The sequence below is a fragment of the Phacochoerus africanus genome, chromosome 6 (assembly GCF_016906955.1).
Source record: "Phacochoerus africanus isolate WHEZ1 chromosome 6, ROS_Pafr_v1, whole genome shotgun sequence".
Lineage (NCBI taxonomy): Eukaryota > Metazoa > Chordata > Mammalia > Artiodactyla > Suidae > Phacochoerus > Phacochoerus africanus.
Window position 1 is genome coordinate 98,416,774 of NC_062549.1, and position 17,841 is coordinate 98,434,614.

Sequence of the window (17,841 nt, forward strand, 5' to 3'; positions counted from 1 at the left end):
GTTTCCATTGTGGCGCAGCAGAAATGAATCTGACTACTATCCATGAGGATGTGGGTTCTATCCTTGGCCTCACTCAGTGGGTTGGGGATCTGGCGTTGCCATGAGCTATGGTGTAGGTCGCAAACACGGCTTGGATCCTGTGTTGCTGTGGCTGTGGTGTAGGCTGGCAGCTGTAGCTCTGATTCGGCTCTTAGCCTGGGAACTTTCATATGCCATGGGTGAGACCCCCAAAAAAGCAAAAAAAAAAAAAAAGTAAAGTAGGCAATCATCCTAGACTCCAAGTTTCTTCTGCTTAAGTACCATCTCTGAACCCCCTGTCTGGTATTTGATTCTCTGTAATTCAACCTTGGCAATAAACCAGCTGGACTCTCTTAATCCAGAAGATCTAGCAACATTTTCCCAACTTTCATGGCTGATCAAAAAAAAAAAATTACAAAATCATAAAACCATATTGCTTTTTTTGGCTGCACCTGTGGCAGCAGGAAGTTCCCAGGCCAGGGATTGAATCCAAGCTGTAGCTGCCATCTCCTCTACAGCTTCAGCAATGCCAGATCCTTAACCCACTGTGGGAATTCCAAAACTGTATTGCTATTAATAACTTTAATATTTAACTTCTAACTACTTCAAGGGATCCTGACCTGCCATTCTCTACTGCCATACAACTAGAGGGCAAATCTTTCTTTTTTCTTTTTTTTTGTCTTTTTAGGGTCACACCTGCAGCATATCTAAGTTCCCAGCCCAGGGCTCAAATCTGAGCTGCAGCTGGAGGCCTATGCCAACGCTGGATCCTTATCCCACCAAGCGAGGCCAGGGACTAAACCGGCATTCTCATGGATACTAGTCAGGTTCTTGACCTGTTGAGCCACAACAAGAACTCCTAGAGCGCAAATCTTACTTCCCTTCTCTAGAATGCTAAAAGGTCTATGCCAAGTAAATAAACACAAATGTCTTTTTGCTACCCACCACTTTCCAGTCATTTCTCTTCTCTCTCCCTATCTCAAACTTTCCTTTAACACTCTATTCCAGAGACCCCATCATCAAAAATGACTTGGCTATATTCAATATTTTTCTTGGTGGGAATGATAGGTTCTTACAGAAAAAAAATAAGAACCTCTAAACAGTTCCCTCAAACAGTAGGGCCTCTGCATGCTCATAAGGATGGAAACTCTCTGCCCCTAGTCAGAAGCTACCTCAGGGAGTGAGGTGGTTGGGCCTGGATATCTTCTGCAGAGTTAACCTCCACCCCCTTAACAGGAAAGAAAAAAAAGAAGGAATTAAAGTCAATATATAGGAGATCCTGTTGTGGCTCAGTGGAAACAAATCTGACTAGTACCCATGAGGACTCGGGTTCGATCCCTGGCCTCGATCAGTGGGTTAAGGATCCAGCATTGCCCTGAGCTGTGGTGTAGGTTGCAGATGCAACTCAGATCCTGCATTGCTATGGGTGTGGGGTAGACTGGCAGCTGCAGCTCTGATTTGACCCCTAGCCTGGGAACCTCCATATATCCCGTGGGTGTGGCCCTAAAAAGACCAAAAAAAAAAAAAGTCAATATATATATCAAGAACACACACAAAACACATCTAAAGTGACATTTGGTCCCCCTATAGTTAAGCTAAACTCTGAAATGGCACACAATAGCAGCTGATTGTTAGCACCTGATTCACAAAGACTCAGAAAAAGGAAAACATTGCAAACAGAAATAGGACAATGTGACAACAGATACTACAATTTTACCCTCACCTTTACCTAGGCTGTTCCACTGCATTTCTCCATCATCCCTAACAGTGCAGAGTGATCTCTGATCATTTGGGAAGCGCTCAGTACTTGGTCCATGGAGAAAACGTAGCTAAGGTTGCCAGTTGCCAAGATTAATTTCAAAACTGATAGTTTTGTCTATAAGCTTCTAATAGCCAATTCTGTTTGTTAAATTTGTTTTCGGGAGTTGTATTTTCAGTCTATTTTGAGCCCCAAATGATTCTGCATCTCTAGAAAACTACAGCACATAACTTCACTAATCAAGGTAAATAGAACCATGTTAACTGTCAAGTTTTATTCCAAATTAAAAATGTATGTTTTCCCCATGATCGCTAATTAAGAAAACCGCATTCTAAACAGTCATTCAAATGTTTACTTGGCACATCTCCCTCTGGTTGCTTCTAATTTACAAAAAAGCAAGTAAGCAAGTCCAGGATGATGAGGGCACAATTTCAAAGGCAATAACCTCTGTAATATAACCTTTCCACAATCCCTTTCTCTCCATCCACAGTCTTTCTTTAAAACAACAAAACAACAAAAAAAGCCCCTTCAAGCTGGCAAAGAAATCCCAGCAACAAAACACTTTTTAAAATGTCTAGGGAAAGGGAGTAGGCATACTGTGAGATAAGGCATAGTATAAAGTGATGAAATAATCTTTGGTTCCTTACTTAATGGCACTGACAATTATTACTCCCTTTGCCAGCCCACACTGAGCACCTATAAGGCACAAAAGCTCTGTACAAGGCCTGACCTTAAGGAAACAGAGCAGTTTACTCACACCAAATCAGATGGGAGAAAAACTATACAATATACTTGGCATTCATCTCTGCCGTGCCCCGCCCCTGTCTTTTCTTGCATATGAAAGGATACCATGTAAGCTCCACAAAAAAGCATGTTAGAAAACTCAACAAAATTTTATAAAATTGAAAAGTTGACATTAAAGCTTGATATTACATAAATAAATGTTTGGAAGCAAGTTGTTCTAACAACAGACTACCCTCCTGATTGTAATTTTATAAAATCCAGCCAGAGCAAAGTTGGTATTTCCAGACCAGATTGTTTCCTAACCCTACAAGCCAATTCTTGGCTACTTTCCAGCATTGTAGAAGCATAGCCTGGAGGATTTGGGGTTTATACACACTTCTCCCACATCAACAAGTTTTTTTTTTCTTTTTTTCCTTTTCAGTATTTAAAAATTCTGTTTCAGTTTTTTAAACCAGCATCTGAGCTATGGACACATAATGGATGCAAATTTAGTCAGGCAATCACAACTTTTTTTCAGTGAAATTAACTCAGGATAGTGGGGAATGCCTGCCTGCTCCTTTGGAAGTGGAATATGTTTCTTTCTCTTCCCCAAAGCTTGCTTCTAATACTTTCTGCCAAATAGTTTTCTTCTCTAACAAGTACACATAATAAATCTAAGACAAATTTTCAGGTCACTTGATGGTACAACTATTAAAGGCTCTGGGTGTTTCCATATTAAGAATATTATTTTAAAATCTTTTGAAAATCAGTCATTTAGAAAACAATCAATGTACAACATCTAGCATTTTTTTTTTTTTTTAACCTCTATGCTTAAAGCAACGATAAGAGCTGAGAAATGTGGTCCTTATTCTTTTGGTCCCTCAGAAGACGTGTTTCCTATATTTGTCTTTGAATTTTCCAGTTGCATTGAGAGACTTTCTGAGCCCAAGCATTGTACCTTGCTATAATTTTCTTCTTTAGGACGTTCTTAATTTGTATACAATGTTTGTCCTCTGTATTTTCTTTTAAAAAGAGGAGAAAGATGGACACAGTACAAGTTGTGGCCCTTGCACATTAAGATGAAACAGTTTCCATGGAAACTCCAGTATGAGGCTCTGTGGTCCCTACTGCCCTAGTCATTTCCATCTCTCTCTCTTCCATCTCCCCCTCTGTGACCACTACAGCATCTACCTCAGCCACCTCTTCAACCATTGTGAAATCAACTCCATTGGGCTGTTGTCGGGCCATGGCCTCTAGCTTGAGGCGGTACTGTTCTGCCTCCTGCTCTTTCTTTAGGAGCTGGTTTCGGTATTCCTGGGCTCTTCGATTAGCCTCCTGGAGTTGCAGCTGAAGTAGTTCTCTTTCAGTGCCCTCCTATAAAAGTAAACCACCACAGGTAAGAATTCCTGACCACATGTTATGCAGAAAGTAGACAAAAAGATAAAGAAGAGTTCAGGCCTTAAAAGTTCTGGCTTTTGAGTCTTTGCCTTCTCTTTTCTCCACCACTGCTAAAAACATTACCTTGCTTTCCTCCACACTGTTTGTCATTTCTTCTATCCTTGGTTTCTTAGTCAGTGGCAATTTTTCTGCTTCTTCTGCCTCTTCTTCAATAACAGTCTCCTCTGCAACCTGACCAGCAGGTACAGTCAGAACTATAAGCCAAAGGACACCAATTGGAGGTGATGAATATATAGTAAAACAAAGAGGTTTGCTTAAATTATAAAATAAACTAAAATATATTCTCTGATCTCTCTCTCTCTCTCTTTTTTTTTGTCTTTAGGGCCACACCCATGGTATATGGAGGTTCCCAGGCTAGGGGTCTAATTGGAGCTGTAGCCACTGGCCCACGCACGGCCACAGCAACACCAGATCCGAGCCGCATCTGCAACCTACACCACAGCTCACGGCAACGCTGGATCCTTATCCCACTGAGCAAGGCCAGAGATCGAACCTGCAACCTCATGGTTTCTAGTTGGATTCGTTAACCACTGCGCCACAACGGGAACTCCATTTTTTTTTTTTTTTTTTTTTTAGCTATTTCTTGGGCCGCTCCCGCGGCATATGGAGGTTCCCAGGCTAGGGGTCGAATCGGAGCTGTAGCCACTGGCCTATGCCAGAGCCACAGCAACGCGGGATCCGAGCCGCGTCTGCAACCTACACCACAGCTCATGGCAACGCCGGATTGTTAACCCACTGAGCAAGGGCAGGGACCGAACCCGCAACCTCATGGTTCCTAGTCGGATTCGTTAACCCCTGTGCCACGACGGGAACTCCGGGAACTCCATTTATATAACGTTCTTGAAATGACAAAAGTACAAAGATAGAGAACAGATGAGTTAGTGTTTGCCAACTCTAAGTGGCTGTAGATATAAGAGTAGCACAAGGGATTCTTGTGATGGAACTGCTTTATTTCTCCACTATGGTGGTGCTCATACAAATCTACACATACACTAAATTGCATAGAAGGCAAACTCAAAAATGAATGCATATAAAACTGGAAGAACCTCAGTAAGGTTGGTGGATTGTACAATGTCAATTTCCTGTCTGTAATATAATACTAGGATTATGAAAAAAATGTTACTATTGGTGGAAACTGGGTGATAGACATATAGAATCTCTCTATATTATTTCTTACAACTGTACATAAATAAATCTACAATTATCTCAAAATAAAAAGTTAAAATTATATTTAGGTGTCAGGAGGCTTTATGATTTTTGTTTAATGCAGAATATTTATTTTGTTTGGCTGATTTTAAAATTAGCTTGTATTCCTTGAATGCTCAACTGATGACAGTGGAAAGCAGCTTAGATATCTAAATGGAACGGAAGTCAGCAGAAACGAATCTGACTAGGAACCATGAGATTATGAGTTCAATCCCTGGCCTCACTCAGTGGGTTAAGGATCCGGCATTGCCGTGAACTGGGGTGTAGGTCACAGATGCGGCTCGCGTCCGGCGTTGCTGTGGCTCTCTCGTAGGCCAGCAGCAACAGCTCTGATAAGACTCCTAGCCTGAGAACCTCCATGTGCCGCAGGTGCGACCCAGGAAAAGACAAAAAAAAAATCATTACAGATAATTCACAAAATCTCAGTTTTCCTTCTTTGGGCCTGGTTAAACAAATTTGTAAAAAGTAGTATAGTTTAGGAGTTCCAATCATGGCTCAGCTATCCAGGCACTGCAGTGACAATGCTGGATCCTTAACCTGCTCTTCTACACAGGAACTCTAGTAATTCTTTTTATTTTTATTTTTTATTTTTTTGTCTTTTGTCTTTTTTAGGGCTACATGGAGGTTCTCAGGCTAGGGGTCTTATCGGAGCTATAGCTGCAAGTCTACGCCACAGCCACAACAACACCAGATCCAAGCCAGGTCTGTGACCTACACCCCAGCTCACGGCAATGCCGGATCCTTAACCCACTGAGTGAGGCCAGGGATTGAACTCATAATCTCATGGTTCCTAGTCAGATTCGTTTCTGCTGACTTCCGTTCCATTTAGATATCTAAGCTGCTTTCCACTGTCATCAGTTGAGCATTCAAGGAATACAAGCTAATTTTAAAATCAGCCAAACAAAATAAATATTCTGCATTAAACAAAAATCATAAAGCCTCCTGACACCTAAGTATAATTTTAACTTTTTATTTTGAGATAATTGTAGATTTATTTATGTACAGTTGTAAGAAATAAGATCTGTTGTGGTGCAGCAGAAACAAATTTAACTAGGAACCATGAGCAAGGCCAGTTATTAAACCCTCATTCTCATGGATCTGGCGTTGCAGTGAGCTGTGGTGTAGATTGCAGAGGTGGCTCAGATCCTGTGTTGCTGTGGCTCTGGCTTAGGCCGGCAGCTACAGCTTGGATTTGACCCCTAGCCTCGGAACCACCATATGCTGCAATACAGCCCAAAAAACAAAAAAGAGAAAGAAAAATAACTTTTTAGCCAAAAGATATGTGCATTTTTAATACTTATATATATTGACAATTTGGTCTTCAGGGGATGCATAAATTTACACTCTCATCAGTGATTTAGAAGAGTGCCTGTTTTCCCTTGCCCTTGACAAAATATTGCTTTAATGATATCTCTGTGCAGTATTTATTTTTATTTCTGTTGCTATGAAGGAAGTAGTTGAAATTATTGTCCTATTTTTCAGAATCATCACTAGTGAACTACTGGTTCACATTATTTGCTCTTTTTTCTACCAAATTATTGGTCTTACTCACAAAATATATATATATTAGGAGAATTAGCCTTTCCCAGCCTGATTTCTATTTCTTTTTCAGAGCTTTTTTGCCCACCTCTCATTTATTCTCTCATTGCCTTATTTTTAGAGGTGTGTTGAGTATCTAAAGTATCTTCTAATAAACACTTGTCGGGAGTTCTCTGATGGCCTAGTGGGTTGAGGCTCCTGCGTTCTCACCACTGTGGCTCTGGTTGCTGCTGTGTGGTGTAGATTCGACCCCTGCCTGGCCCAGGAATTCCCACATACTGCCTGTGTGGCAAAAAAGAAAAAAAGAATACAAAAAAAAAAAAAAACCCAAAAACCAAACAAGGAAACAAGGGAGAACCTGAAATAAACATTGCAACTCTCATTTTAACAATAATAATGATAATAAAATAAATAATTGCCTAAGTGGGAAAACTCACCTTGCTGTCCATCTTGCATAGTTACAATAAATGGCTGGCCAATGCCCCCAGTAGGGACTGCAGCCTGGATATTACCGAGGGGGACTCCATCGGTCACTATGGTGATGACTCTCTGGCCTCCACTCCCCACCACTTGCTGGATTGATGAGTCAACAGAATTTCCATCTATGATTTCCTCTGAATTACCTAGAGATGACAAAAGTAAACATAAAATTTCAGCTTTGTGTTTTTAAGGGCCTCACTTGGTGGTATATGGAAGTTCCCAGCGGCCTACACCACAGCCACAGAAATGCCAGATCGGCATTATTTTCTAAAATGTCTTCACTGACATATTTATTAGCTTTCACTAAGGATGGGTTCTATGTACAAATGCATTCTATTTTTTTTTTGTCTTTTGTCTTTTTAGGGCCACAGCTGCAGCATATGGAGGTTCCTAGGCTAGGGGTCTAATCGGAGCTGTGGCCACCGGCCTACACCACAGCTCATGGCAACGCTGGATCGTTAACCCACTGAGCAAGGCCAAAGATCGAACCCGCAACCTCATGGTTCCTAGTAGGATTCATTAACCACTGCGCCACAATGGGAACTCCTCCCCAACATATTTGATTTTGGAACTCCTTTTTCAGGAAGCACCTTGAAAGTTGAAATAAATCTGTGGAGCTTATTAGAATATAATATATAAATTAGAATAGATCTATTTCTATAAGAAATAAGGGCATTTAGGAGTTCCCGTTGTGGCTCAGTGGAAATGAATGTGACTAGTAACCATCAGGTTGTGGGTTCGATACCTGGCCTCACTCATGGGTTGAGGATCCGGTGTTTCTGTGAGCTGTGGTGTAGGCTGAAGCTGTAGCTCTGATTCAACCCCTAGCCTGGAACCTCCATATGCCATGGGTGTGGCCCTAAAAAGCAAAAAAAAAAAGAAAATAAAAGGCATTTAATAGTGAATTAACAAAATACATCCAGAAGTCAAAGCAGATAGACAAGAACAGTAGGTGGCTTCGCCCATTTGACAGATCAACAGTAACATATATAGCACTGACTACTTACTATGTGCCAGGTACCTTTCTAATAAGAGCTTTATATGTATCATGTTGAATAAAAATTTTCATTAATAGATGCATATTATTGCCTTTGGAATGGATAAACAATGAGATCCTGCTGTGTAGCACTGGGAACTATATCTAGTCACTTATGATAGAACATGATAATGTGAGAAGAGTCTATACATGAATGTGTAACTGGGTCACCATGCTGTACAGGAGAAAATTGACAGAACACTGTAAACCAGCTATAATGAGAAATAAATAAAAATCATTACATATAAAAAAACAAAAAGAAGATTTTCAGCCTGGGAGTTCCCCTTGTGGCTCAGTAGTAATGAATCGAACTAGTATCCATGACGTGGGTTCGATCCCTGGCTTCCCTCAGTGGGTTAAGGATCCGGCCTTGCCGTGAGCTGTGGTGTAGGTCACAGACAAAGCTCGGATCTGGCATTGCTGTGGCTGTGGCGTAGGGCAGCAGCTGTAGCTCTGATTTGACCCCTAGCCTGGGAACTTCCATATGCTGCAGGTGTGGCCTAAAAGGACAAAAACCAAAAGATTTCAGTCTTGCTAGTCGTTATCCCTGATGACTATTAGGGGAAATAGTTTGTACCACTAAGAAATTTCTGTATCTCAAGAGTCACAAGTAGGATTTCGCAATAAGTGGGGTAGAGACAATCCTCATGAGACACACTCAGGCAATTCAGTGGAAATAGACCATTCATACTTCTTAGAAACAAAAAATAGTTAAATGTTACAGCCCAAAGGACCCTAGTAGATAATCTAATCCAACCATCATGCCATCATGCCAGAGATAAGGAGACTGAGACCTAGAGAAGTTAAGTGATTTATCCAACATCAAAGAGCAAATCAAAAGAATAATAAGCACAAGTTTAATACACTGCTTTTCCCTCTGTCATGCTGCTCACTCATACACATTTGAGGAGAGATCTTTATGACTGCTGCTAGTTGGAAAAACAGGATTGGAGGAATGTTCTCAGCACCCAAATGTCAATGGTAGAAAGAAATCAACAATCTGCTTTGATTTATGATGGAGCAGACTGCCAGAGGGTTCCAGGAAGATTCTTAGATGACTACTTAGCCCTACCTATGACTCTCTGGCCCCTACTTATATGAAGGCTTAAGTCTTTTCCATGTAGGCCACTAGCTTTGGCTAAATGACCTGAAAACTTTGTTTTAAAATCAGAAGAGGGTAGTTCCTGTCGTGGCTCAGTGGTAATGAACCCAACTAGTATTCATGAGGATGAGGGTTTGCTCCCTGACCTTGCTCAATGGGTTAAGGATCCAGCATTGCCATGAGCTGTGGTGTAGGTCGCAGAAGAGGCTAGGACCCGGCGTTGCTGTGACTGTGACATAGGCTGGCAGCTGAAGCTCTGATTCAACAACCCTTAGCCTGGGAACTTCAATATGTAGCCAGTGTGGCCCTAAAAAAACCAAACCAAACCAAACCAAACAAAAATCAGAAGGGTACTATATAGGATATATCTGTAAAAATCTACCAGAAATGCCAAAATAACATCCCAGTGAAAATAAAGGCAAACCCACTGGAGGAACAAAGGATACAAAAATGAGAGAGGCAGCAGTTCATGTATTTTTTTTTTAATGTCACTTTTTTTTTTCCCTGTCTTTTTAGGGCCACCCCCTCAGCATATGGAGGTTCCCAGGCTAGGGGTCGAATTGGAGCTATAGCTGCCGGCCTACACCAGAGCCACAGCAACACGGGATCCAAGCCGAGTCTGCAATCTACACCACAGCTCACGGCAATGCTGGATCCTTAACCCACTGAGCAAGGCCAGGGATGGAACCCGCAACCTCATGGTTCCTAGTCGGATTCATTAACCACTGAGCCACGAAGGGAACTCCTATTTTGATACTTTTTTAAAAAACTTTTTTTTTTCCTCAGGGCCACATCTGCAGCATACGGAAGTTCCCAGGCTAGGGGTCAAATTGGAGCTGCAGCTGCCAGCCTATGCCACAGCCACATCAGATCCTTAACCCACTGAGAAAGGCCAGGGAACAAACCTGAATCCTCATGAATACCAGTTGGTTCATTACCGCTGAGCCACAATGGGAACTCCCATATATTTTGATACTTTAATACAAAATATCTAGGCTGCTATTTTGAATTACTCTATGATAGTATCAGTCAAAACATAACACAGAAAGAGTTCCCTAATGGCCTAGTGGTTAGGATTCGGTGCTTTTATCATTGTGGCTCAGGTTCAATCCCTAGTCTGGGAACTGAGATCCCACATAAAACCACTGCACGCAGTGGCCACAAACAAAACAAAACAACACACCCAAAACATAACAGAGTATTTCGAAAACTCTGCTAATATGAGACTAAACATTTCAATCTGATGTAACTGCAGTCACGGCAAACAAACTTGAAGCTACAAAAACAAAAGGAATATTTTAGTCATTCTCTGATATTATTCTGTTGGCTGATTATATCAGTTATTTTTCTTTCTGATGCTCAATGACTCTACATCCCTTTTTTCCTTTTTCCTAGCTGTCTCTAACCACATTTTTTTTTTTAGGGCCACATCTGTGGCATATGGAAGTTCCCAGGCTAGAGGTTGATTTGGAGCTACAGCTGTCGGCCTACACCACAGCCACAGCAGCATGGGATCTGAGACACGTCTGCGACCTACACCACAGCTTGAGGCAATGCAGGACCCTTAACCCACTGAGCTGGGGCAGGGATAGGACTCGAGTCCTCATGGCTACTAGTTGGCTTTGTTACCTCTGAGCCATGATAGGAACTCCCTAACCATAACTCTTTAACATTCTAGGCAAATTAAATCTGCTGGAGATTTTAAAACAAAAGAAGAAATGGTGATTCACTCAGCAGATATCCCTTACCTACCTGTGGCTCTGTGTGAACTGGAGAGGGGGGCTGATGCCTCAGCAAGAGCTGCAAGGGTGGCCAGCACTGAGGTAGTAGAATTTGAGAAGTGTACTGTTGAGGAAGCATGGGGGTCACCTATTTCAGTAAAAAAGGCAAATGAGGTCTGGTGGAGAGAATAAATTGAGATGAACTAAAAATGGCTTATTAAACAAAACTCAGCTCTTCACTCTAATGTCCTTAGTCTTGCTCTCTAATACAAACTGTTTTGTCATGCAGAAGTGAGGCTGCTCCTCATATTGGCTATTCCTGTATTCTTCAGTTCTCTTCACCTCTTAGTAATTGGACTAACTACTAACAAGTCTTTATAAATTATATATGTCTAGTAAAATTATGCCAATCAGCATGTGTAATTTTATCTCCTGACTGAAATGTGACTGATACACTTACTTTTTTTAGTACTCTTAATTTTTAAGTTTTCCCACTACCTATGTGTAAAGATTCTTTCACAGAGCAAAGAATCTTTTCCCTTTTTTTGGCTGTGCCTGGGCATGTGGAAGTTCCTGGGCCAGGGACTGAGCCTGTGCCACAGCAGTGACCCAAGCCACAGCAGTGACAATGCTCAGTCCTGAACCCACTGAGTCACCAGGGAACTGCAAGAATACTTTTCTGATATGATTAATCTACTTAATTTAACTGGTTTATAAATTTAAATTTCAAAAGATTTTTCCATTAAAAAGATGGATTACCTGTATGATACCCTTTATAGCTATAAACTGGGTTTTTTTTTTTCCCCTTTTTAGGGCTGCACCCTTGGCACAGGAAGTTCCCAGGTTAGAGGTCGAATTGGAGCTGCATCTGCTGGCAGCCTATGCCACAGTCACAGCAATGCCAGATCCAATCCTCATCTGTGACTTACATGACAGCTCTCAGCAATGCCGGATCCTTAACCCACTATGTGAGGCCAGGGATTGAACCCGTGTCCTCATGGACACTAGTTGGGTTCATTACAGCTGAGCCATGATCGGCACTCCCCTATTTTATTCTAATTCTCTCATAAAATACTCAGGGAACCATGGAACTCCCATTGTAGCACAGCAGAAATATACATATACACTCAGGGAACCAAACAGTCTGAGTGGAACATAGTGCTTGACCTCTAGAAAGGAGCCTGTATATATCTATTGACTACAAAAGAGCAATATTCAAAACTACAGCTTACACCCTCATTTTCCTATTTTCATGTTTTTCTTATTACTGAGACTATCCTACCAAATGCTGACATAGGAACACGTCGCTCAGTGGTTAACAAATCCAACTAGGAACCATGAGGTTGTGGGTTCGATCCCTGGCCTTGCTCAGTGGGTTAAGGATCCGGCATTGCCGTGAGCTGTGATGTAGGTTGCAGACTCGGCTCGGATCCCGTGTTGCTGTGGCTCTTGGTGTAGGCTGGCAGCTATAGCTCCAATTCGACCCCTAGCCTGGGAACCTCCATATGTCGAGGGAACGGCCCAAGAAATAGCAAAAAGACAAAAAAACAAAACAAAAAAAAAAAAACAAAAAAAACCAAACTCCCAAAAAACAAGGAATAGCAATTTTTAGGGTTTTTAATTTTTTTTATCTTTTTAGGGCCGCACCCATGACATATGGAGGTTCCCAGGCTAGGGGTCCAATCAGAGCTGTAGCTGCTGGCCTACACCTACACCACAGCTACAGCAATGCCAGATCCGAGCCGTGTCTGTGATCAACACCACAGCTCACAGCAACACCAGATCCTTAACCCACTGAGCGAGGCCAGGGATTGAACCCCCAACCTCATGTTCCTAGCCAGATTCATTTCCACTTTGCCAAGACAGGAACTCCAGGAATAAGCAATTTTTAGATATATCCCTCATGGAGGTTGGAATATATGTGACAATGTCACTAGTAATAAATAAAACAACGCTGTTAATATTTTACCACAGTTAACCCCCCTCACACACACACACAATAAGGCTTTTTTTTTTTTTTTTTTTGGCTTTTTAGGGCCGCACCTGAGGCATATGGAGGTTCCAAGGCTAGGGGTCCAATTGGAGCTACAGCTGCTAGCCTACACCACAGCCAAGCAATTCAGGATCCGAGCCTCATCTGCAACGTACACAGCTCACGGCAACACCAGCTCCTTAACCCACTGAGCGAGGCCAGGGATCAAACCTGCAACCTCAAGGTTCCTAGTCAGATTCATTTCTACTTCACCTTTGAGGGAACGCCACAATAAGGCTATTAATTAAAGTTCAAGTAAGACAAACATCAGGTAGGCCACCAAGCTAAAGAAGAATACCTGGGTAGAACTGCTTCATTGGAAAGGCATTATCTGCTTTTAAGCATGATTCCAACCGAAGTGTACTTTCCCTTTGAGTCAAACATAAATGACTCACCCAACTTCCCCTCAACAGTAAAATTAAGAAAGAACACTTGTGAAATATTAGATGTAGTATTCTGACACACGCAGTTCAAACTGAATAGAGACAATGCAAATTACCTCTTTAGACTTATCCCAGGGAGTTCTAGGAAAAGTATTTTATTGTTCAATGTTAATTGCTTGGGGAGTGGAGGGGTGCACTGAGGGTTTGGGATGGAAATGCTATAAAATTTGGTTGTGATGATCATTATACAACTATAAAATGTAACAAAATTCATTGAGGAATTAAAAAAAATAATGTTAATTGCTTCATTCTCCTTAATATAAGACCCTGTATCTAACAAACTAAAATGTGCACAGTTGCTGCTGCTTTTGGAAGGGAAATGGCATTGTTAGTGACAATTTGTTATTTGTTCAAAATGGGGGTTATATAAATAAGATTTTTAGACTAGGATTTAGGGGAGTGTGCTATGATCAGCTATGCAACCTCAATAAGTTAGTGAAAACTAAATCCAGAAAAATAGAGTAACTTGCCCAAGGTCGTATAGCTAGTAAATATAAGAACCCAGATGAGAACCTATTTCATTGGATAGCAAAGCCTGTACTATTTATGAATCAACACAGAACAATTTATTTATTTACTATTATTATTATTATTATTTTTAGGGGCGCACCCACAGCATATGGAGGTTCCCAGCCTAGGGGTCAAACTGGAGCTACCACTACAGGCTTATGCCACAGCTACAGCAACACAAGATCTAAGCTGCGTCTTCGACCTATACCACAGCTCACGGCGACGCCAGATCCTTAATCCACTGAGGCCAGGGATCAAATCCACAACCTCATGGTTCCTAGTCGGATTTGTTTCCACTGAGCCACGACGGGAACTCCAACACAAAACAATTTATATTTGACTTTAGCGTACATCTTAGGATTCTGCAGAAAGAGGAAATTTATCTTCATAACACTGTTTTGCCCTGATTCATGTTTAAATTAGCCTGCCTTCCAAAATCATTGCAGTTTGATAGTGACACTGATGATGAGGAATATCTTTAGTCACAAATGGGAAATTGAAAGCAAACTTTGTAATCTGGATTTTGGTATCAAAAATATTCATCAAGGAGTTCCCATCATGGTGCAGCAGAAACGAATCTGACTAGGAACCATGAGGTTGCAGGTTCGATCCCTGGCCTTGCTCAGTGGGTTGGGGATCTGGTGTTGCCCTGAGCTGTGGTGTAGGTTGCAGGCGCGGCTCAGATCTGGCATTGCTGTGGCTGTGGCATAGGCTGTAGTCCAATTCAACCCCTAGCCTGGGAACTTCTACATGGCATCAGTGTGGCCCTAAAAACATTAAAAATATATATATGTAAAACTTAATCCAGTTGAACAACACAATCTGAATTTGTCTTATAACTTTTCTCTTTTCCTTTATCTACACTGATTAAGCATCTGGTAGGCCAATCCCCTAAACTGGAATAGCTAGGTAGAACTGCTGCATTGGTTAAATGACATTGGAGAGACCAGCTCTAATTATGTGAGGGCTCACCAATTTCAATTTGCAGCTGTCAACATGCAGAAGAGAGAAAAAAGAATAGCTTTGCCAAAAGCAACATGACAAACAAGATATAGGTCCATGGGAATCAAGGCTAAGAATCTCTATCTTGAATGTCTTCAACTTCATCATTATAGATATGAGTTTGGAGAATTTTAGCAGTTAGACTAAAGACTTAACTCTGGCTGTTTTTACATGTTTATGAATATATAACTTTACTGGCTTCTAAAAATTTTTGTACTACAAAGCACTTGTTCTAATCATTGCGGTTTGAACTACAACAAATTCAAATGGTTGTGTATATTCTGATAATATGTATATATATGTTTAAGCTAAACTTTTTTTTTTGCTTTTTTTTAGGGTCGTACCCACAGCATATGGAGGTTCCCAGGCTAGGGGTCAAATAGGAGCTACAGCTGCCGACCTACATCACAGCCACAGCAACGCTAGATCCAAGCAGCATCTTCGACCTACACCACAGCTCACGGCAACACCAGATCCCCAACCCACTGAGCAAGGCCAGGGATCGAACCTGAAACCTCATGGTTCCTAGTAGGATTCGTTTCCGCTGTGCCACGATGGGAACACCTAAGCTAAATTTTTTGAATCATCCAACTGAAAACTAAAGCACAGTGATTTTATTTAAAAGAAATCTTTTTTGGCCATGCCCACAGCATGTGGAAGTTCTCGAGCCCGGGATCAAACCCATGCACAGCAGTGACAATACCAGAGGCCGCCAGGGAACTCCGGACAGTCACTTAAATGAGAGTTGATAGCCTATAAAATGGTCACTACTGCCCCCTTGTGGGCATATGGAGTTCCTGGGCTAGGGATCAGATCAAAGCCACAGCTGTGACCTATGCTACAGTTGTGGCAACACCAGATCCTTAGCCCACTGTGCAGGTCCACTGATTGAACTTGCATCCCAGTGCTTCAAAGTTGCTGCCAATCCCATGGCACCATGGCAGGAACTCCAAAACTAGCTATTGTTGAAGCCATGCTATAAAATGGGTACTGAAATACAGTATCTCAGTCTTGGCCTTCCTGTTGTGGCTCAGGGGAAATGAACCTGACTAGTATCCATAAGGATGTGTGTTTGATCCCTGGCTTCACTCACTGGATTAAGATCTGGTGTTGCTGTAAGTTGCAGGGTACATCGCAGATGCAGCTTGAATCTGGCATTTCCATGGCTGTGGTGTAGGCTGACAGCTATGACTCTGATTTGACCCTTACCCTGGGAACTTCCACATGCCAAGGATGTGGCCCAAAAAAGACAAACAAAAAACAAAACAACTCAGTTATCACAACAACCTCATAAAGTATGTATTATTGTATCTCAACTTTATATATAAGTACAGAAGCTTAGAGAAGTAAGTAATTTTTCCAAGGTCAAGCATCCAGTCAGTTAATAAATTGGTATTTAACACAGCAGTTCTGAATGCAAAAATTCTATGTATAATGTATATATATTTTTTCTATTTTACCACACTGAATCTCAAGAGTAATACCTCATTCAAGATTTTCCTTTGATACTTTACAAACCTAACTGTGAATATAGTTGCTTTTTCAAAAATTTTTTTGCTTTTTGAGGCTCTACACATGGCATACGGAGTTTCCAGGCTAGGGGTCAAACTGGAGCTGCAGCTGCTGATCTACACCACAGCCGCAGCAACACAGGATGTGAGCTGTGTCTGTGACTGACACCACAGCTCATGGCAAAGCCAGATCCTTAACCCACTGAGCAAGGCTGGGGACTGAACCCGAGTCCTCATGGATACTAGTTGGGTTCGTTGCCACTGAACCACAATGGGACCTCCCTTTTATATTTTTAAAATTTTTTTATTTTTTGTCTTTTTCTAGGGCTGCACCAGCGGCATATGAAGGTTCCCAGGTTAGGAGTCTAATCAGAGCTATAGCTGCTGGCCTACACCACAGCCATAGCAACTCAGGATCCTTAAACCCACTGAGTGAGGCCAGGGATCAAATCCACAACCTAGTGGGATTCGTTAACCACTGAGCCACAGCAGGAACTCCCTCTTTTATAATTTTAAATGAAAGTCAAAAACAGAAAAAGAGGAGTTCCCTTCGTGGCTCAGTGGTTAACGAATCCGACTAGGAACCATGAGGTTTCGGGTTCGATCCCTGGCCTTGTTCAGTGGGTTAAGGATCTGGCGTTGCCATGACCTGTGGTGTATAAGTTGCAGACTCGGCTTGGATCTGGCATTGCCGGTGGCTATAGCTCAGATTCGACCCCTAGTCTGGGAACCTCCATATGCCATTAGATCAGGGCCGAAGAAATGGCAAAAAGACCAAAAAAAAAAGAAACCAAGAGTTTGTCGGAAAGTTTATTTAAATGAGGACATAAGTTCCCTCACTGTAAAACAAGTATTTGTATGGAAATATTGAAAATCAACTCAATTTGTTACTTTTTATTTTTATTTATTCATTTACTTCTTTGGCCGAACCCATGGCATATGAAAGCTTCCTGGCCAGGGACTGAACCTGAACTACAGCTGCCATGCTATGCCATAGCTTCGGCAATGCCAGATCCTCTAACCCACTGTATCAGGCCAGGGATCAAACCTGAGCCTTCACAACCACCGGAGCCACTGCAGTCAGATTCTTAACCTATTGCAGCACGGCCAGAAACTTTACCCCTTTCTAGATACTTTTATTAAAAATGAAAAAAAAAAGTAAAATAAAAACATACAAGTCTCAAAAGATCAACACCTATCTGGAATCTAATGTACGGCACAAGTGAACTCTTCCACAGAAAAGAAAATCATGGACCGGTAGAATAGACTCGTGGATGCCAAGGGGGAAGAGGAGGGAGCAG

The 17,841-nt window shown here is 41.7% G+C and overlaps 1 protein-coding gene across 6 annotated transcripts in view; it reads right to left on the reverse strand.

Annotated features, from left to right (window-relative positions):
* Window positions 1-2,111: 2,111 nt before the first annotated feature.
* GABPB2 (GA binding protein transcription factor subunit beta 2) overlaps window positions 2,112-17,841 on the reverse strand; it is a 31,785-nt gene continuing 16,055 nt past the window's right edge. For 3 of the 6 annotated variants that reach the window (XM_047784696.1, XM_047784697.1, XM_047784695.1), the window contains exons 6-9: window positions 11,074-11,190; window positions 7,141-7,326; window positions 4,022-4,152; window positions 2,112-3,874 (exon numbers count right to left, since the gene is read on the reverse strand). In XM_047784696.1, the coding sequence (XP_047640652.1) occupies window positions 3,575-3,874; window positions 4,022-4,152; window positions 7,141-7,326; window positions 11,074-11,190 (734 nt within the window). In that variant the 3' untranslated portion in view covers window positions 2,112-3,574. The remainder of the gene's footprint in view (window positions 3,875-4,021; window positions 4,153-7,140; window positions 7,327-11,073; window positions 11,191-17,841) is intronic. The other 3 variants (XM_047784698.1, XM_047784701.1, XM_047784700.1) reach the window with 1 other exon arrangement.